Source organism: Taudactylus pleione, unplaced genomic scaffold, assembly GCF_031769625.1.
Source record: "Taudactylus pleione unplaced genomic scaffold, aTauple2 ptg000063l, whole genome shotgun sequence".
In the NCBI taxonomy this organism is placed as follows: Eukaryota; Metazoa; Chordata; class Amphibia; order Anura; family Myobatrachidae; genus Taudactylus; species Taudactylus pleione.
The window spans coordinates 788,168-811,371 of NW_028284465.1; the positions used below are offsets into that span (position 1 = coordinate 788,168).

Consider the following 23,204-nt stretch of genomic DNA (forward strand, 5'->3'; position numbering starts at 1 on the left):
ATTGCGCTCAACACGCTAAAAGGTAAAATACCATTGTCACAACGACAGTTGAATTACCTTAAAAAGAAGCGCAACCTTATAAAAATGCTATGTAATAAGAAATGCACCATTGGTAAAAAGAAGCGTTTGGTGAAACAGTCCGGCGGATTTATTGGCTCATTGCTTGGCTTTGCTATACCTCTAATAACGGGACTTCTGACTAATCGTTGATGGAATACGCTGAGAAAATGTATCTGGTGCCTCAGCAGCAGATAGGGCGCTTGCGCAACAAACCGGGTAACGAAGATATATGTAAAACATCTGCACAAGGCCTAGATGCAGAGATCATAAACATACTACAGAGTAATGATTTATCGGAGTATGATAAGGCTAAGCGTTACACAGCTGCGTTGCAGAAATATCTGGTGTTGAGTAAGCAGTCTGATAGAGAGATGTCAACTTTAACTCTCTTAACGCCCAAAACGCCAACTGTTCCTCAAACAGCTAACACTGGACAGTCAGATGGTTCTGACGCTGTTTATCAAGAAGTTTTGGACGGTGTTAATGACCGGTATAGGAAAAACAGCGAGATACTTTTAAATAAAATGACCGGGTCTAAACACATCACAAACTGGAATGCTAAAGGCGAGTTTCTATATAAAGGTAACGCTGTACAGCTCTCCAACATGCTGTATTTAATAAGAAGCATCATGCAAAGTCACAGCGTGTCAAGCCGTAAAATGCCGAATGGTTGGGCCGAGATTATGCAAGCCATGGCGGAATTAAATATACTGTCCACAGTGGTCGGCAATGCATCCAATAGGCTGCACCTAGACCGTTTAAAGGCAGAAACATATACCACTGGTGTTGGGTATTTATCAACCCCACCATATCTACAAACGCATAAGAAAGGTCACTTAAATGTTTTAAGCACCCCCGGATTAACAACGACACATGGTTACTTAATGCCTAGAAAAAGATCTTTAGAAGTGTTTAAGGATGTCCCGTGGCTGCGTCTATAACCTATTTGTATTGTTTTTAAGCATATGTATTGTAATGAAGATTAAAAATGTTTGTTTATTATAGCGCTGTATCATTGTACATAAAATGCTTCAAATACCTTTCTGATTACAATTGTTATGATATTGCAACGGCGCTGTAACTGTAAATATACTTTTTATGATACAATAAATTATGTTTATGATTTAGAACGGTTTGTTTTGTTCTTTGTTTCGTATCGGTGTTTATGGAAGAAACACGCAACAACATAATGTTTAAAACTGTTGTTTATTATAGTTATGAAGCATTGTACATAAAATGTTTCAAACGCAGGGTTGATTACAAGTTACACATTTCTGTATACATTTATCCGTATAGCGGCTCAAACAATGTCTTTTCGGCAGCCGCCTTACAAACATTGCAACTACACGGTCATTAATCATTACTAAATCGGGACAGAATTTCCTCATATTTGTAGTTTTTACACATTAAAAATATAAAGTAAATACAATATTGACCGCATACAGCGCTTGAAAAGCCTTGCAACCGGTGGTTTTGGTGACAAATGCTTTTTGAATTAAAATGTAAAAACATTATGATATTCTTTGGGAAAATAACGTTGTCCGGCGCGAGTCCGTAAGAATCAAAGAAATAACAAACCCCCGCTTCATTAAAATAAACGGCCAACCAGTGTTCGCCGGGCTGACCGCTACTATGCAGGGGTAATGCGCCAGTTTATTGGTAGGCAACATATCGGATGCGTAGGTTCCTTTAAAATAACGGCGCGTGCTTGGTTCCATGTAGAGAATACAATTTATCTGTAGCGTGTTCATTTTCTCTTTTTTTGTGTTGTTTTTTTTTATATCACGTAATGATAACCGTTAAAAGATTCGATAAAATATTGAAATAGTTTCTTTCACTTATAGGTAATCATACAGCACATCGCGCCTTTGATTAATCTCAATGATATTATCAAATAAAGCGTAAATGATCACGTTGACTGTACGATCCAACGCTTCCGCAAAGCGGAATTCGGCACGTAGATTGCCCGTCCTTATCAGGGATAGGTGCTCTCCGCACTCCTGCTCCAGCGACAGATCAAAAGCAAATAGCATGTAGCCGTTGAGGTACTCTTCACGGTCTACCAGTATTCCGGCGTCAGATTTCTGCTTATTTGTGATCTGTATGAGCGACATATACTCTCTTACAGCATTACCGTGTTCAAAGTCTGGTTGAAATGGTTTTGCCGGGTGCAGCGTTCCATCCAGATAAAGGGATGCAAAGTTCACATTTTTATGTTCAAAATAAAGGGGGTTCCGATCAAGAGCTCCTGAAAATGCTTCGTTGTCCACAAACCCGACTATGACCGTTTTCGGCACTTGACCTAAAAATAGATTTTCGAGATTAAACACTCTACTGCCTGCGGGGACGCTGTAGATTTTCATTCTGACGCGGTCAATCGCGTATTTCGCGTTGCCGCTTAGCAGTGCCTGTGCGTGCCCAATGCATACGGCCGGTGAGACCTGCACTCTTTTCACAAAAAGGGACGCTGCGACGATCTGTATTTTAAAGGCATCCGCTTCAGCAGACATTAAGCAGAATGAGTCTTTGTTTCTGGTGAGTTTAATCTTCAGGTCAACGGAGTTTAAAATTAGTTTATGCTGGTGGAAAAGGTCGCAGTGAAGCGGCCCTAGCAATTCAACCGTGCAACTCTACGCGGTCGCTCCTGCTCGTTTTCTGAAACCAGTGTTAGGGCCGTCCAGAACCCTGTTGTTATGTTCTCCAGCCACATCTTTATAAAATAATCCTGTGGTGTGCTTTGTTGACAAAGCATCGGAGCTATAATTCAATATAGTCTCAATGTACGCGTGGTAAGCATAAAGATTGTTGGATTGTGATATGAGTCTGTCGCCCAAAGTAACATCCACTTGGCTGAATAATGTTGCTATGGGGTAATTAATAAGGGTGACCCGGGCCCCTTGGGCTATCGCCGTGTTATCGGTTCGTACGATCTTGCATGTCACGTACAGCAGGGTGTTGTTCAGATCGTAGTAGTGTTCGGTGCTGGCCGCTATATAAAATTCAAGCGGCGCTGTGTGGGATAATGCCGCTAAAGGTTGAACTTCGACGTATAGACTTTTCTCTACGCTAGTTTGTGTCGGGGGCACGTCAAAAAGATCCAGCTCTGTTTTTGCGCATTCGACGGACTCGGAGTGTATGAAAGACATGCTGTTTAAAAAATATCACCAGCACCGCGCTTCGGTTTTCTCTTCTTCTTCTTTAAGTTGCAGCGTCACCGGCTTTTATTTAAAAAGGGGATGCCCCAATGTGGAAGTGCTATTGTGCGCTTCCGTTTTCTTTTAGACACGCCTTTTTTTATATATATTACTCCTGAACCATCTTGTTTGGATTGGTTCGCCTCGTATATTTTATTCACCACCGCCGTTGTGGCGTGTCCAATAACGTCTTTTGCGATATTGCGCACCACGGTCTTCACGTGCGGTTTAGCTAACTCTAGACCTCTCCGGAAAAGAGGTACCGCTTTTCTGAAAAGGCTTCGAAAAATACCACCTAAACCGCATCAGTACATGTAAGCGCTGCCGTGAAAACCGGGTAATCCGTTACCGGCTTGCGCTTTATAATACTGCGCATACAGCGCCGGATCGCCATAATTTTTAACAGCGACCATTCTGCCGGTTAATAAAAATCATTTTTGCGACATCTAAAGTGTAGTTTTATGATCGCTTTCCCAAACTTGAATGCTATGTTCTCATTCTGGTCATTCTTTATCTCTACGGTAATCGTGTCAAAATGCGCTTTGCACAAAGGTACATAATCTGGCTTCTCGTATCGAATTGTGACCATTTCGTTGTTACGCCCCTTAATTTCAACAGTCCGTAGCAATGGTACATAACTATCACCGACCCTCTGGTGTTCGATAATGACTGTACAAAGTATATTGCCCCCGTTGATGTTGGCGCATGGCTTTACAAACCTAATTTTAGGTTGTAAACCCAGTATTCTTGTCATCTTAACACCGGCTGTGATCTGGTACATCGGCTTATTGTCGAAGGATACGGCGCGTTCGAGGTGATCGTACCATAATTTTAATCCTCCATCCAGCTTATGATGCTCAATTTCAGCATTGAATGCTTCGACCAGCGCCTTGATTGTTTCAGAAAAACCGGTTTTAATGCACACCCTTGTGACATCCGTGTTCAGTCCATCCCACCTTGTTATTTTCAACACACAATCGCGTATATCGATTGTATTCCACGTGTGCAGGTATTGTATTTCTGTAAGAGCAATTTCCCATTCACCGATTAAGTGTATCGGTTTTGCAAATTTTGTTGTATAGTTAGAAATCTGATTTTGCGGGAATGTGTCCGCCGACGCATTACTGGGCAATGTTATGTAGAACGACTTGTCATCCATTTCTCACCCTGTTTAGAGTGTGATGAGCTTTATATATCTTTTATCTCAGACGCTGCAACCCAGCTGTTAAATTTTGCGGGGTAACCGCGCCACTTGACCAACGCGTATTTCCGACCTCTGACCGTCTTATTTTTTAAAATCTTTTCCACCTTGTAAGTTCTGTTATAGTTTTTGGGGATGCTTTGAAGTTCTTCGGGGTAAAAACTGCCAGTTATAACTTCGCCATACAGATCCGCCAATGTATAAAGCGGCCTAAGTCCTTTAGTGTTCACAGCCTGTATGACGAATATTTCCTCAGAATAATTCTGTTCATAGCCTTTCTGAAATATATCCATATATTTGGAGATGCGTACGTGCTCACCTACGGCTGATCGAGGCTGTATTTTATTAGCTTTAAAGTATTTGCCGTACGTCATCTTAAAAATGCTCAAAGCATTAGAGGCGTTCACATCACATGGCGTACACTTAATCGTTCTATGATATGTGTTATTATAGCTGTATATGAAGTCCTGTAAAACATCTATTTATTAAGAACATCCTGAATTTTATACCATTCATAGCAGAAATCGCCCACAAATCTCATTTCCGGGGATTCATTTTGTGGTTCCATTTTCTTTCTTTTACTGTCCGGAAAAATCAGGGTATCTCTATTCGTTTTCAATAATGAAGATTTCGCTTTTCTGATGCTCCTCATGCTATATCCTCTCTCTTTGAGTCTTACCACCAATTCTTCACTCTTTACTTTGTACACCTCATCATCAGAGCAGTTACGTCTTAGATGTAGAAATTCCCCTCTAGGGATGTTTGAAAGTGTGGATGGAAAATGTGAACTTGAGCAGAGGAGCAAGCTATTAGTTGCTGTTTCCTTTCTGTACAGCTCAGTTGATTGCATATCATTACTGTGTCTATAGAGTTTCAAATCAAGGAATGTTATCTCAGTCTCACTTATATTGTGGGTCAATCTCAAATTCAGATCAATTTCATTGAGTAGTGTAATAGATTCTTCGAGGGGTGCTCTTTCCCCCTCCCATATCATCAGAACATCATCTATGTATCTCATCCACATCATGATGTTTTTTGTGAATCTGTCATATTTTTCATGGATACAGATTTCTTGTTCCCACCAACCTAGATATAGGTTGGCGTAGATTGGGGCACATGCTGCCCCCATAGCTGTGCCCCTAACCTGTGTATAGAACATGTTATTGAATGTAAAAATATTTTTATTCAAAATAAAGTGTAGAAGTTCCAATAAGAACTTTTTACTGTAGAAGTTCCAATAAGAACTTTTTACTCTGACACCAGGTTTAGTTTTAGTTTTAGTTTGTGTTTAACTTAGTTTAGAATACATTTTCTTATTGTAAACTATATATATTCTTTATATTTTTTGTCATATTTTTTGTCTTATTTACTGTCACAATGAATTTTAATAATTTTTGGAGGTTCTCTCCCTTATACACCAATGGTATTTTTTAATTATGTCATGAACACTGTATAGAATTATATACTTTATCACACTTTGTCACTATATCACATTTCAATGCTACTTTACTTTTACTACTATCTTGGCAGCAATAGTCTAAATGTTATATGATTTACTATGTATATTTTCATCAAATTGGAACTTGATAATTGGGGTTATTATGCTTATTAGGATTAATTAATATTTATATCTATTATAATGGCACTTAAGGATGCCAAATATATATGTATCTATATTCTATTATAATTGATGTTTGGTTATATAATTACTTTATAATTATGATATAATAGAGACTACATGTCTAAATGAATAATAATAGATGCAATTATATACAATTAATAGAGGTGTACTGATGACCAGTATACATATTCTGTTACTTCTTATCATAATCTGTGTTCAGTCATACAATAATTTAATAATCAAAGTAGGGACAAAATACCCCAATAAATAACAAGGAATGATTAACTCTTTATTTAAAAGATAATGAATGCTTAATGGAAGATCAATAGTCTTCCAATCACTTATGTCAATCGTGACAAGTAACATAAACCCTAGGGCTATTTAAGGAGAAGCTGTCACAGGGAGAACATAGGCTCCGATGTGAACAAGCTCTCTGTATGAAATGCACGTCATCAGCCAGCGCCAGGACTCCAGGCTTCACAGGGTGCCCATGTGACCCGGCTTCTGACGGTGGCAGGACTATTCAGCGGGACGCAGTTCCCGACCATCCCTCCCCTACCAGACCTTCATACCAGGCAATCAAGTAACTCTGTTGGTCCCCTCATTCCACTGTCACCAGTGATACCACTCTGCACTGCACACTCGTAACAGGGGGATATCGGAATCAGCAGGGAAAGCAGGAACCGATACTGTATCCGTCTTCATTGTTTCACCATGCACCCAGGAGGTCTCCATCTCCCTCTGACCCGTTCAATACCCACAGGGGTAAACAGATGCAGGGGTGAGTGGTCTTCCCCCTAGAGGGTGGGGGTCTTTTCTTTCTATCTTTTACCTGGATTGGTCCTATATGTTATTACCAACATTACCCCATAATTAATGAGGATGCAAATAGGATTGTCATATACCAACAAGACAATATACATGATATGGATATTATAACATATGCTATTTAACTGCCTGGTTTCTCATGTAATTGAATATTGGATGTTACTGATTGTATTATATGTATATCTTCTGACAGGGGTCAATTATGAGGATGTTAATAGTCTTGCTATACTTAAAACAAACCTATAATTAGACTACTATTTAAATCTTATATAGGAGTGGTGTAATAGATTGGTTTTCTCACTGATATATTTAACTTTTTAGAATTTTTCTTGTTCAATAGACGGTCTATTAACACAAATGGTGTATTCAGCAATCAGCTAATTGAACACAACTCAATGGAGTAGTAATAGACCTATATTGTTTTCTTTTTGAGCCAGTTTTACAATCAATGCTCCTAATTGGGAGTAAATGATCTGTAGCATTATATGCGTCAATTAAGAGCAGATTTTGTGTATATGTCTCTGTGTGTTTGTCTGGTTAAATAATTTAAAGTTAAGTTTTATGCTGTATTAATATTTAATGTATCAATTATCAGGAATTAAGAGTCCATCAACCAAGGAAAATTCCTCTTTCTCTGAGTCGTTTCTTCTTATAACTCAACACTAACAATATAAGTACTATTTGTACTTTTCCAATGGTGCACCACCAGCAATCCTATGTGAACTATTAAGCAATTATATCCTATTTTTATTTTTTACAAAATATGCTGGTTTTTGATTATTATACTGATTGTCTTAATTAACTTATATTTCTGTCCTGTGCGGTTTCAAATAATCCCCTTGCCCCATTCCTTTTTCCAGGTTCTACTGTAATAATGAGTCAGTGTGTGACTCATTATCAGCACTGCCGGCTGCAGGCCCCTTCATTGACACGGGACCCAGTGCATTGCACCTGCTGCACCACTAACAGATCTGAGCCGCGGGATGCCCATTAGGCATTCCAGATGCCCTAGACATTTGCCTGGAATGCCTATGCCTAGGGCTGGCTCCACTTGTTGCCAGGGGTTTCAAGCTCGTTGCCAGGGGTTTGATACTTGTTGCCAGGGTTTTCAAGCTCATTGCCTGGGGTGTCACGCTCATTGCCAGGGGTTTCATGCTCATTGCCAGGGGTTTCACACTCGTTGCCAGGGGTTTCATGCTTGCTGCCAGGGGTTTCATGCTTGTTGCCAGGGGTTCCATGCTCGTTGCCAGGGGTTCCATGCTCGTTGTCAGGGGTTTCACACTCATTGCCAGGGGTTCCATACTCATTGCCTTGGGTTTCATGCTCTTTGCCAGGGATTTCATGCTCATTGCCAGGGCTCTCACGCTCTGGGTTTCATGCTCGTTGCCATTGGTTTCATGCTCATTGCCAGGGGTTCCATGCTGTCACGACCCTGTCTAGTTTTTCACCTTTTTGTCTGTAGACTTACCCCTGCCAACTGTCTCAGGGATCTGTGTGTAATTTGCCTGGAAGATCTGCTCTGATCATGCTGGGAATGCATTCCTTTCCACAGTGATTATTCACCTGGCTCCTTTCCTGTCTGTGAACACTGCTAGTCTTCATGTGTGGTTCTGACTCTCAGTACTGCCAGACCACCTGACTATATCCACCAATTCCTGCAAGATCCAGGGTATAAGCATCCTCCTCTGATAGCATTCTGGGCCTGAACATCTCGTTACTTCCCATGGTGTACAGAGTGTGCTATTTCTGTCTCTCTGTGTGCAAGTGTATCCCAGGCTCTTGTTGGCAGTAACCCTTGTTGCATCTGGAAAACCTGCTGCTTCTCAGACCAGTCATCCTGCTTACAGCAATACCTGGCAAATCCAGAAATCCTGCTTACAGCAATACCTGGCAATCCAGAAATCCTGCTTACAGCAGTACCAGGCAAATCCAGAAGTCCTGCTTACAGCAATACCTGGCAAATCCAGAAGTCCTGCTTACAGCAATTCCTGGCGAATCCAGAAGTCCTGCTTACAGCAATACCTGGAGCATCCAGAAATCCTGCTAGTTCCCAGGCCAGTGCAACTCGTGTGTTTCAGCATCAGCTGTAAGTGAGCTCCTGTGCTCCTGACCTTAGTCTTCTGCTTCTTGCCCTACTCCTGGTTGGTCCCTGGCTCTCTGCAAACCTGCACTGTGTTACCCTGCCTTGCTTCCTGCTGTGGATCAACTATTGCTCCTTCTACATAACCACTCCCTCCCTGAACCTAAAATTCACAAACCTACCCATTCCTTCCTGAACCTTTTATCCCCAATTACCCAATCCAGCCTGCACCTGAGATCCAGCCTTTGTCACAGCATTTCCGGATTACCCTGTTTAGCCCTCGTCTCAGAATTACCTGATTCCTTCCAGCCATGTAACAGCATTTCCAGATTACCCTGTTTAGCCCTCATCTCAGCATTACCTGATTTACCTTCAGCCTTAGTCACATTATTCCAGTCCAGAGTCAAGTTCCAAGTTCATCAATTCAATCCAAATTATTCCAGTCCAGAGTCCAGTTCCAAGTTCATCAGTTCAATCCACATTATTGCAGTCCAGAGTCAAGTTCCAAGTTCTTCAGTTGAATCCAAATAATTCCAGTCCGGAGTCAAGTTCCAAGTTCATCAGTTCAATTCACGTTATTCCAGTCCGGATTCAAGTTCCAAGTTCACCAGTTCAACTCGGAAAGTCTTCCTGCCGGTCCCAGTCTGGTTCCTCCAAGTTTCCTACTGGTTCCAAGTTCCTGTCATTTTATCATCAAAGGCAGTTCTCACTACCACATAAGTCTTGCAATAGAGCTATTTACGTCATCTGTGGTTCCAGTCATGCTGGTCTCCGTTGAATCCAGCTCATCACCTGAGACAGGTAACTCACAGACACCAATTGTGACACATGCTCGTTGCCAGGGGTTCCATACTTGTTGTCAGGTGTTCCATGCTCGTTGTCAGGGGTTTCTCGCTTATTGCCAGGGGTTTTACGCTCATTGCCAGGGGTTTCACGTTAGATGATGCAGAGGTGCTGCTCGTGACTGTGGCTGTGTACGTGAAGCCACATCTCAGTGACAGCAGCCGGGTGAGGAAGGATCCCCAGTAACAGAGAGTTGCCCTTCTGGCCACCTGTCAGTCAACACAGCCCCAAAGCTCCTGCTGGTTAAGTGACTGCCCCACAGGCCTGACCCCTAGGCATAGCCTTCTGTTACTGGCTAGTAAAGGTAATAAAGGTAGTTCTGCCCTGCTGGCTGTGTAATGAATGCTGACAAGTAAACGCAGCCCAGTCAGATTTGTTTTCCTGAGTGGATCTCTATTTTATAAGATTACTATTCCCCCAATTGCACTCCTGCTACTACGTAATCATTGCTGCCTGTCAGTTAGAGGATACAGCTCAGCCACAATTAGGAACCCCTTGCAGCTCAGTTATGAGATTCCGCCTACTATCTGCTCAAGAGACACCTGCTTGGTCCCCCTGATGCTGCTCATCTGCATATCCAGCCCAGCTCCACCAGGACCCAGCGTGCCTTGAGAAACTTCTGACACAGGCTTTGGAACCCCTAGTAAGGTACCAAACTTGCATGCTTGGCTCTTTTGTGCACAACATATATTAGGAGCTGCAGTATGAATACGGATACACAAAACAAATAAGTCTTCTTCATATAGAGCAGCTTGATCTTCGCATTGCAGGGACTCCAAAAAAGACAAAGTGCATGTACAAGTAACCTAAATAACTGATGACCAAGCCGAGTGTCAGCTTTCTCAGGGGTATTGTTACCAGGAAATTACAAAAATGAGTCTATATTGTCTCAATACTCCCTAAACTGTTCAAAACCAGACAACAAGCTTCAGCTCACCATCTTAACTGAACTGGGCATAAGCCATTAGAGTGGAGAGAGTACGTCTATTAATAAGGGGGGCAATACTGTTTGTGACCCGGGTCAATTTGCAGAAAAGACGGTTACCTAGGTTAGATATATGGGTTATATATATCAGTTTAAGAAACTGTATACAGATTGTACAGTAATTGTTGTATTGTTTGCACTGTATAAAGATTAGTGTTAGTTTAAGGTAACAGGTTTAACCCTCAGATTTATACATAACAAAACTGTCTTGCTGAAATATGTTCATTGAAAATTGTGAAATTGAATCTTTGAATTATTTATATCTGCTTAACTTATGTTCCAAAGTAAAATAGTGAGTTATTTAATTCTGCTTGATTTGCATGCTAACATTGCATAGGCTAATAAACACTTAGGCTAAATGAAAGTACGGTGTCATTTAGTATGTGAAAGGGAATTGGGGTTCTTGCCTCTCTGTATGAGAAAGAAGGAAGTACAAACCGGCTAAGAGTCAGTGGAATCGGTATATAATGCATCCCTCCCTTTGGTGCCTAACACTAACCCTCCCCCCACCAAAACCTAACACTAGCCCCGCTATGTTACCTAAACTTAACCCTCCCCTGACTAACAGCTAAAACACCGGACTTACCTTGTTTGGGCTGGCGTCTGTGTTCCGGCATCGGGATTAAGATTTTCGGCACCTATATTAACTCCCGTGTCGGACTTCCAGCGTCGGGATTCAGACAGGCGGCATGCCGTCCACCGGTCTGCTAATTACATTCCCGAGTCAGTGATCTCCATCAGTAGTCAGGAGGTAAAACTACAAGGAGAGAGACTCATTTAAGTGGGGTATTACACTAGCAATTCAGCTCCCAGGGACAGAGTTTCAAAATGCTGTAGCACTTTCCCATAGAGAAACAAATGTAAGCACTGAACTAGTGAGTGCAACTACAATGTAGATCTGGCTGGGCACAATAGCTAGCAACATGGAGAATGACGGGTCCAATACAAGTAAACAGTTTAAAAAGATAAAATTTAACTATTTGCATATAGGAATCATTCTCACATGAATTACTGGACTTACAAGAACTTGGTGTGGTCATCAAGAACAGAAACGACCATCTACAGCAGGGGTGGGGAACCTCAGGCCCGGGGGCCATATAAGGCCTACGGAATCATTTGGTGCGGCCCTCTGAGCTTTTCTCTGCTAGCCTCATCTGGCTAGCAGGCTGCCTAGATTGGCACCTTGCAACCAGAATCTATGCAGCAGTGCCACCTGGAGCGTCCTTAGGCTGCATCATACGGTCACACTGCTGCCCTTACAGCTCCTGGAGCAGCCTCAGGATGCTCCGGGCATTGCTGTAATCACCGGTGACTGTGGTCCCGCCCCTGTGTGACATCACATGGAGGGGGTGTAGCCTGCAGCGGGCCCTCGAATAATGTTATATATATTAAAATGGCCCTCGGACAAAAAAGGTTCCCCACCCCTGATCTACAGAATTCTGCAGCTATAATAAGGGTCACTGGAAATCAATTAGCCAATGGGAACATTAATGAACCAGCATCACACATACATAGGAAAAAACATTCTCCAAAATGTTCTAGAAATCCTCAAGAAAAAATACTCTTAAAAAAACAAAGAGAGGCTCCAGGTACCAGAGAACGTCATTAATGTCATCATCTTTTCCTTCTTGCACAATCAGAGCTTTTCAGTTTAGTACCTTCAAACAGGGACTGATATTTTACTCCACTGAAATATTATGAGATTTTCAACTAGAGGCTGACCTACAGTTTATTGATTAAAAAAAGAATAAACTTGAATTCTTAAACTGTTTATCTTGAGATTTACCCATTACCCAGTACTAAGGGCCTTATTTAGTGTCAATGTGAAACGGACTTGCAAACTGCTTCCAAAAACAAAGTTCCACATCTGCTACCTATTCTGAGTCAGACACATCTGGAAATCTTGTGCTGCGATTCCTTCCCCTTGTACCTGGCTTACATGAGACTGGATTGTGACTGGAAGTGTGGTTTTAATAGCAGAAACAAATAGAAAAATATTTTTCTAATGACAACACATTAATTACTGTATACTAGCAATTATGTAAATGGAACGGAATCGGTATGAAATACCAATGGCTGAATAGCCGCCAGTTCTCCACCGATGTCGGAAGCCCGAAGTGAGGACATCTTGACAGTGGCTGGTGAGTAGTCTAACCCTCCCCTCCCCCACAACCCTTTCCCTCCCTTAGGGGTGTCTAACACTAACCTCCCCCCAGTGGTGCCTAACCCTAAGTCCTCCCCAGGGGTGCCTAAACCTAAACCCCCCCTTCCAACACCCTAAACCTAACCTCTCCAGGGGGGTGACTAACCCTGACCTCCCCCCGGGGGTGCCTTACCCTAACCCCTCCCCTTTCACTAGCCAAATCCTAACCCTCCCTGGGGGGGTGCCTAACCCTTAATCCCTCCGGAGATGTCTAAACCTAACCCTCCCTGACCACAGCTACAACCCAAATTGTCCCCGACTTACCTTGCTTGGAATGCCGGGCATCGGGATTTCAGCGTGGGGCTAAAGATAGGCCCCAGCATTTCAACACCTAGTCCCGGGTCAGCCTTTCACCGTCAGGATTCCGGGCAGCAGTAATTTAACCGTATCCCAATGGAACATTGGGTACAGATTATATTACTTCTGCACACAGGCTAATATTTTAATGATCCCCACAAACATCAGGAGATAGTTGGCAGGTGCACAAGGAGCTGAGTTTCACATACCGGTATATCTAACATTAATTATGTAACTAATTTACTCATTGCATTCAAATGTTCAAATGTAATGATGACATAGCTATTTGTAGATTTGTAGCCAAATGTCATGCAAAACATAAAGCAAACAACCCTATGTATAATACTAACTTGCTATACCACATTATACATCAGATGGTTCTTACTCTAGATGGTTGTTAGGAAATCAGATGCTGTGAAATACAGTATTCATTACTCTGTGAAGAAAATATGAATTTTCCCATTTTCATCCTGTTATCATTTGTCCTCTGTTCTCTGATGTTTATCGGATTACTTCTCAATGCATTTATTGTGACTCAGATCTTCATTTGGTGGCTGAAGGGACAAACTCTTCAAACTATTGACATTATCATGACCAGCCTGGGAGTGGTGAGGATCATTCTTCTAGTTGCTGGTTTCAGTGAATCTGCTGTGGTCATTTTCACTCATTCCTTCATTGCAAATGATGCTGTTAAGTATACTGACACTGCTTCACAATTTGTGCAGTTCTGCAGCCTGTGGTGGGGCACCGTGCTCTGTGTCTTCTACAACAGATTATTCATGAGACTTAAGATGAACATCTCCAGGATGGTCCCCTGGCTGCTCCTGACATCATTGCTGGTGTCTTTTCTTTCCAGTCTACCCTACATATGGTGCATTTACCGAGTACACCCCATGAATTCTACCCTGGACAGTGACAGCTCTAATACTGGAAATGTGACTTTGGATGCAGATTTTGTAAATGTGCTCATCATCTTTTTCACAGGATCCCTCGTACCATTCCTCATATTCTGTGCGGCCATTTGTCTTCTGATTGCATCACTCCTGAAACACACCAGGAACATGAGCAGCAAATATTCAGGGTTCACTAATATCCAACTAGATGCTCACATAAGTGTAATTAGAAATATGCTCTCTTTTCTGTTCTTTTATACTTTGTATTTTATAAGTTCAAACGTGATCACTTTATGCTACCAATCAGAAGATTCAACCTGTGTATCATTGTGTACTATTTGTGCCCTTGGCTACCCAAGCCTGCACTCTATTGTATTAATAGCCAGCAATGCCAGACTGAAGCGCTCTCTTCTTACTGCTCTGCGCTGTGCAGGAACCAGAAATCCACATGACCAAATGTAATAATTCAGCCTGTATTGTTTGATATATTGTCTATTATCTGCAAATTAATTGTAGGCTATAATATCACTTTAAGTTTAACAACATCTACAGTGTAACTTAATTATACAGTATGTGTTTCATTTCTTTCAACTTGGTTTATACATACAATAGAATAGGGTGCAGCCATTCCTGTGCCACTTACTATATCTGTGAATAAATAGAATAAATATAAATCTTATTGTTACTATCATTATTAAAATTATTTTACCTACTGGCTATATGAACGGTGCAAATAAGCAGGAATAGCTGAGGAATAAGGTACAATAATCTTTACTTTTTCGTACTTCATGGAATAAAGTTATTTAAAGAACAAGGAAATCTCCAAATTTCCCTAATTTCACGTCCTTTCAAATTGTTTTGTTTTTATTAAATGTTGTTAGTAAAATATAAACTATTCCATTCTGTATGGTAAACGTATATAGATCAGACCTAGCCAATATGTACCTCTCCAGCTTTTATGAAATGCAAAAGTACCAGCATGTCCAGCCACACTTGTACTACTAGGGAATGCTAAAACTGTGGCACAGCATGCTGAGACTTTTACTTTCACAACAGCTGGATAGCTACAGGATGGTCAGATAATTTTCCATAACAAATTCTATAGTAGAGATGTGCGCCAACCCCTAGGTTTTGGTTTTGATTTTGGATCTGTATCTCCCCTGGTTTTGGATCTGGATTGGTCTTGCCAAACCTCTCTTCTGTTTTTTATTTTTTGTTTTTCATTTTGGATCTGGATTTTTTTTCTTAAAAAATCATAAAAACAGCTAAAATCACATAAAATGGGCCTGTTTTTGTTCCTACAGTATTTTTGACTATCACAGATCACTGTATTGTTTTCATCCAGTTTAGGCCCAAAATTTGCACCAAGCTAGCTGGCTGATTAAGCTAAGCGGCAACAGTGGGCGGCACAAACTCATGGCAGTTCAACTTCTAACATTGCACATCAGGAAACAAATGTTTTTTTTATTCAATAGAGGCCTAAGGGAGTTGGAGTATGTATGTAGTTGAAGGCTGGGACAGTAATGGTTGATTGGTGTTGATTGGTAGTAAGTTTAATTTCATTTCTTGATATCGAAGTAAATTTATTAGGGAGGAGGGTAGGCATTTACAAAAAATGTACAAAAAAATTATTTTACTCATTCACATCAGTCCTTGTCCCAGAAGAATCCTTGAGTGCCATGCCTGCTGCTTCTGCTGGGAGAGGATTTTCTCATCACAGAAAGGGACCAGGGAGACTTCTCCAAATCAATTGACTGCTAAATAATCCCTTGCAAAGTTTCCACATAAAAAAGCATTTCCCAACCTCTACCGGGACATTAAAAAAACATACTTAGTTAGTGGCCTCGATTCTACCAGCACAGATATGTGAACAAGCTCAAGATTTAAGATTAGGTGTAAATTTAATTTACTAAAGCAAGAGTTTTTACAAGTGAGTTTTAGAAGTGATGTTGCCCATAGCAACTAATCAGATTCTGGGCAAGCAACATTACTTCTAAAACTCACTTCTAAAAACTCTTACTTTAGTAAATTAAATTTACCCCTTAAGGCAGTGGTTCCAAAACTGTATGCCGTGGCACCCTGGGGTGCCTTGGGACACTTGCAGGGGTGCCTCAGGTTGGTGGTCCAGCACCAAATCAAATTATTTATGGTCAATGTAATGTAAATATGTGGACAAACAGAAGCACAAACCTTTCCACCACCACATAACTGAGCCTAAGGATGACAGGTCAGCACAATTTACTTCACTTTACTACAAACTTTTGACCTAGGGGTGCCGTGAAAATAATGTTGATACTCTAGGATGCCTTTATACAAAAAAGTTTGGGAACCTTTGCGTTGTGTCTTACATTGTGTCTTGCGCCAATCCTGCACCAACTTCTGTTGGGGACCAGGAAGACTGCTTTCCAAAACAAATGACTGTAAAATAATCCTTTGCAAAGCTTCCACATGAACATTTCCCAAGCTGTATATGCACATTAGAAAAACATAGTTAGTTAGTGGCCATCAAACTGCCGTTGTTCCCACTGTCCACTTAACCAGAGCAGATATGTGGAAAAGCGGAACAGAGCAGAAAATGCAACATTTCAGATTTAAGGTTTAAGTCTTACGTTGTGTCTTTCTTGAGAACTCTTGAGCAGCATGCCTGCTGCTGGGAGTGGATATGCATCCCAGAAGAGATGAAGACATTATTTTGTCTTCCCAAAGGACACAGATCTGAAGAGATGTAAATAACTACTGGCAGGAAAAAGAGGGAATTTGGAGGCCCTTACACAAACTGGCTTTGCTTTACTTGAGCTGCCCACCTTCCAGTGTGTACTCAGAAAGAGTTTTCAGCACAGCCGGGAACCTTGTCAGTGATCGGCCTGAGACTATTCCCCAAAATGTGCAAAAGATGATGTCCATCAAAATGAACTACAAATTGTACGAGAAAGACCTTTACTGTCAATTACTTGCAAAAATTACAGAGGCACCTGTAATGGTGGATTCCAGTGGGGACAAATCAATATTGTGTGAAGAAGATGATGTATACATCACCCCAGGTTATACCATCACCGAACCCTATATCGTCATCCCATCCTGTGTTGTGTATAAATTACAGCTGTGCTCCCTGTTAGATTGGGGATTCATTGTCCACTTTAGTGGATGTCAGCTACATTTTAGTCCATATCACCACACCCCCTACACATCTTCTGACCTAGGCTACAGGAGGAGCAGCTGCACTCTGGAATAAGGTTGCATGGAGTTACCCCTCTGACTTGCTGAAATTCAGGTAAAGGGGCCATGGGTAGGGACTGGGAGTAGGGACACTATAATCAGAGAACTCAGTTTTAGCTGCTTTATTCTATTTTTTAAACCATATCCTCTACTTTCACCTTTTGAAAATGTTTATGCAAATCTCAGCTGAGGTATTTGTGATGTCATGGCTAACGCACACACACAGAAAAAAAACACATTGATTGATTGAGTAATTTTTTTTTGGCACTTGGGAGGGAGAGCACCCCTGAATGAGGCAGCAGCCCCTTGATAAATGACACAGGCAGCCCCCCTGTGCAACTATGTTGCTAGTGATAAGTGTGGCTAATGCACGCACACACATACAGAAAAAAAACTTTTTTTATTTTTTTTACACTGGGGGGAGAGAGCACCTCCAGAACGAGGCAGAAGCCCCTTGATAAACAACACAGGCAGCACCCCCAGTGTAGCTACATTGCTGATAAGTGTGGCTAAAATGTGCACACACAGAAAAAAAAACAATTTCATAATTTTTTTCACACTGGGGGTGAAGAGCATCCCTGATGGACAGAGCACCCCCTGGACAACACAGCAGCAGCCCTTATGGACTGCAGTGACACAGGAGCCACTGAAGCCCCCCTCTTCTGTCTGCAGCACAGCTCCTAGTATAGATAGAGGAACACAGCCCTTATGGACAACAGGCACAGCACAGCAGGGCACAGCAGCCAGCCATAGTATGGAGTGGACAACAGCCAGCCAGCCAGCCCCTATGACAAGTGACAACAGCCAGCCCCTATGCAGTATGGACATTAAGCAGCCAGCCCCGGACAAGTGACAACAGTAGCCTGCCCCTATGTATGCACACACAGTGACAGCAACAGCACAGCACAGTGATCACAGCCCCCTCCTTCCTCTTCACTCTCCACAGCCGGAATGAAAATGGTGGCGATCGCGGGACCTTTTATACAATCCAAAACCCGTGAGAATCCAACAGCAGGATGATGAAGTTGTGCCTCGTTTTGAGATCAGAGTCAGGCAGGAAAATCCGAGCCGACTCGGATCTCGGCTCAGAACGTCAAATTCAGGTGGTTTCGGTTCTCTGAGATCCGAACCTGCTCATCCCTATTCTATAGTACCAACATATTGCACTCAGTTCCTGATTAATCAATCACAATTATAGGGCAACTGAGTGTAGGCCGCTAACATAAGATGGAATTTTTTTTTATATCATTTACACACAATAATACATATTTCACTGTTGCTCTTTTAACATTATGCTTCATGTTATTGGGGAATGTAAATACCAGTTGGTACAACTTGCTAATAACATCTTAAAGTTTGAGGAGAGTAGGATCATTTGTGCGGACTAAGGAAATCTGGTCTCGATTCAGACCTGATCGCAAGGCTGTGTTCACACGTAGCCGGCAAATGTTTGCAGTGTGCGCATGCGTATAAGACATAGTGCGCATGTGTGAACCAGCCACTGCGATTGTGAACCAATCGTGACTGGCCACAAGCTTGAGTGACAGGAAGTGCCATTTGGAGGTGGTGATAGGGGGTGGTTGTGCGAACGCAGGCGTGTCCGTGCATCTGAACGCTGTTTTATGGGCGTGCATAATTAAGATGCACCATCAGCATACGGAGGAGGAGTTCCAGTTACACACAGAAGCTCTCACTAAGACTGCGGCAGGGTCAGGTCAACCAGTGTTTTGTGAATGGCTCCGATGGTTCTCGATGTTCCAACTGTCTAGCGACGTGTAAGCGGTTGCACGTAAGCGGAAGTTGGTGATATTTTGTAGTGGTGGGCATATGCTTCTTTGTGATGCGGGTGCATTCATTAGCATAGTTTCACTTCGGATGGCTACGTGCGAACGCAGCCTTCCGATAAGGTCTGAATCGGGCCCCCAGTCTGTTCGTTTATAAGTTACAGATAGAATCTATTATTTAATGAGGTAGAGCGTGTCTAGCGCAAGCAAGGCCCCACCCCCTTCCTCCCCTTACAGCTCTCACTGATGCCCAAACACAGCCTCCACTCCCTGCACAAAATGAGAAGGTCCTGAAACTGCCTCCCGATTGTGGCCAAGAGACTTGGGTGGATGGCAGAAAGCAAGAGACACCCTATGGTCGCTGCATCTCCCCAATCCACAGCTGTTATTTTCACCATTATATAAAGTTGGAGTGACAGACTTCCACCCACTGTCCCATATACTGCTCCTGTGCTAAGCCCTGGCCATGTACACTGTGAGGATCTGACAAGACCTGTACCCTGCAACAGACATGACCAGTCTCCAGTCTCTGGGGGCAGACTGTCACTGCACACACCATGAGGGATCATCATTGGTTACACCTCAGATGGCCTCGCTCACCTGCTGGTAAGTTGCAGTGACTGACGATAGACAGGGAAAGAGAGGTGAGGAGGGGGAGATGGGAGGGAAGCAGATAGAGGAAGCTTATGTGGTACCCCAACCAAGAACTATCTGTTTATATACAATGTGGTACCACTCTTGTACTAAAAAAGGAACTCGTAAAGCTTCCCTATATGTACATGTACTGCTTCTGTTTTGAATAAACTGTTGTGTGTGAGCTGCATTGGGGACATGTTGCTGTGAGATACTCTACAGGGGTTCTCCCCCCCTCTTCCCTGACACACTGCAGCAGAGGGAGCCATTAACAGTTGGGCTAAGAAACAATTTGACCCTGCTTGTGCTGTGGGCAGGGAGCATCCTGGCACCTAGCCAGAGGCTATATAGAGCAGATCCCACTGACCCTGAGGGAAGAGCTGAGGTAATGTTCTGAGCAGCCGGAGCTGCGCTGCCAGAGTGCCGCCTGTCAGGGTAGCAATGCGGACAGTGACATGTCGATTGTGAGAGGTGAAGCACCAGGAAGTTCGGAGGTGCCCGCTGAGTGGATGTAGTGACCACAGAAAATGTAAGGACTGCACGAGGGAGTGTAACTACAATGTAGATCTGACTGGGCACAATAGCTAGCAACATGGAGAATGACGGGTCCAAAACAAGCAAACAGTTTTAAAAAAACAAAGAGAAGCTCCGGATACCAGAGGACGTCATTAATGTCATCCGGGGAGATGTACTAAGCTCTGAAAGGTGATAAACTGGAGAGTGATAAAATGTCAGCCACTCCCAACTGTCATTTTACAGGCTGTGTTTCAAAAATGACAGTTGGGAACTGAGTGGCTGGTGTTTTATCACTTTTCAGAGTTTAGTACATCTGGCCCATCATCTTACACAATCAGAGCTTTTCACTTTAGTAACTTCAAATAGCGACTGATATTTTACTCCACTGAAATATGATGACATTTTAAACTAGAGGCTGACCTACAGTGTATTGATTAAAAAAAAAAGAATAAATGTGAATAATTATTAAACTAATATTTAAATTTAGTTACCAGTTAGTCATTTCCTATTGTAACAATGTCACCCATAACCCAGTACTAAGGGTCTTATTCAGAGTCAGTCTGAAACGGACGTGCAAACTGCTTCAAAAAAAAACCTAACACTAATATATAAAGTACAGAAAAAGAGAGGGCACTCACCAACTCCATAGAAAAGTAGAAAAAGTTTTTCATATTGAAGACTCACATGTCACATAAAATGCCGACGTTTTGGGTCTCAAGGACTTTTGTCAAGACAGCCGATCCTCTCCATAGTATATAGCAACAAAGTGTCACCACAATCCAAAAGTAAAAACAGCCACTTACCTATTTGTACCATCACCAATTAGTGTAAAGACCGCCAATTCTACCGGAGTCTGTAGGAAATGGCCCTGGTCTGTTGTAACAAAAATTATCATCTCCTCCAACTGGCCCACATTTAAATAAAGGTGCTGTGGTGCTATCAGAACCGGACACTAACAGTTCATAAAACCGACTGAGCCACAATAACATGCTGCACTCATGGTGCATGTGCAAACATCATGCGTTCCAGCTTGGGCTGCATTCGCGCTTGTGAAATAGGCCGCACAGTATAAGCATCAAAGGCACGCTCTCACCTGCAGTCCACATATAAAAACATTTAAAATAGAAATCTAATATAAAAATACACACTACCACACCCCTGATTTTCCCATGTATTACTCACACATTCCAAAGGGATAGATCCAATACTGGCCATGCTGCCATCCACTGGGGATTTGAAAAAAAAAAAACCCATAACACATAGTGCCACTAAGAGGTCTCTTGTGGTCACTCTCCATAAGAATGCATGGGGCCACACTGATTGGGCAGAGGCATCTACTGTATATAAACAAGGAAGACTCAACAAAAATGTATCCATGTTGGATACTCTTTAATAAAATTTGCTACTTTTTCCTCAGCTTTGCTACTCTTCTTGCATCTCAGTGCGCAAATAGTTTACAAGCTTTTTTGTGGCAAAGGACTTGGCATAAAGTGGCAGATTTGGCATAATTATGCATGGTGAGGGTCACTAGTATCAGATTTGCCTTTCGTAATTTTTGCCCAAGTCTGCTACATTTTTCCATCATTTTGCTACTTTATCCTCATATTGCTTCTTAGGTCGCAAATGGTTCACTAGGTAACTGGGAATAGTGTTTTGGTGCAGCTAAGTAGCTTAGTCTGTGGCGTGATAACTGGGCTATTTGGCACAATTTGAAGTTAAGGGTATGTCCAACATGGATTATATATGAAGTGTTGCTGGATAACTGTCACTTTCTTAGTTGTCAGATTTTAATATGGGGTACACATGTGTGAGAGTACCCGAAAATGATGCACAAAATATATAGCACACTGGTAAGTGTATTTGGACACATCAGAATATATATGATATATTGTTCCAAAGTTGGTCCTGTGAAATTTATCCTTGTTGTCAGTGACATTTACTGACACAGTGGTGACCAGCAAGGGCAGATTTAGTGGCTCTATGTTAGTGACTCTGGTATTCTTGATGGCTTCCCAGAGCCTGGGAACCTATCACAAATAGTTTTTTATCTCTTTTTAACATCCTTTTATGTATGTTTTGGTGTTTTCTATGCACATAATAAATGTTATTTATAGGATAATGTGGAAAATGTATGAAGGGGCGATACCGCTGATACCACTTCTCATCAATGTATTATTGTGGGGCTTGACAGTAAATGACAGGGGCGCTGTGCACAACTGTCATTATCGGCACTACTATCTACAAGACAGCATGCCAAATATGGCGGGCAATGTATGAACGGTCATTTACAGCTGTCATTGCTCTGTCCATGCTGTGATGGCTGCTGGCTCCAGGGGCTGCACGCAGGATATTGTGATGCTTGCGAGATCTCGCACATGCCCAGTGGATCCGCCCGGGAGTGAGACACACAGCACTAGGCTGATGCACTGTGTACTCAGGCAGGGATCGCAGGAGGGGGAAGTTTTCACTCCCACTTTCTGGCAGATGAGATGTTCATACATCTCATAGGTAGAGCTTCCTGGATCACCTTGGTAAAGAGGCAAAGCAGCATGAGTTATAGCAGGACGGTGCGTGCCACTATAATACATTTACCCCAATGTTCTATTAGTGTGCTATGTATTTTGTGCTTAATTATTGGGAACTCTCACACGTCTACCCCATATTAAGATCTGACAACTAAGAAACTGACATCACAGTTATCCAGATCCACTTCATATATGTTCCATGCTGGAGGAAAGTGCTATTGCTTTATTTTACAATAAAGTAGCAAATTTATTGTTGTGACAATTACATAGGTGAAACACTACCATGTTTCAGAAAACTGACTTTCCTACGCAGGTTTATATCTTT

At 42.2% G+C, this 23,204-nt stretch overlaps 1 protein-coding gene across 1 annotated transcript in view; it reads left to right on the forward strand.

Moving 5' to 3' along the window:
- Positions 1-209: 209 nt before the first annotated feature.
- Positions 210-23,204, forward strand: part of LOC148534828 (taste receptor type 2 member 8-like) — a 45,122-nt gene continuing 22,127 nt past the window's right edge. The window contains exon 1 of the mRNA XM_088465690.1: positions 210-550. Within this exon, the coding sequence (XP_088321816.1) occupies positions 210-550 (341 nt within the window). The remainder of the gene's footprint in view (positions 551-23,204) is intronic.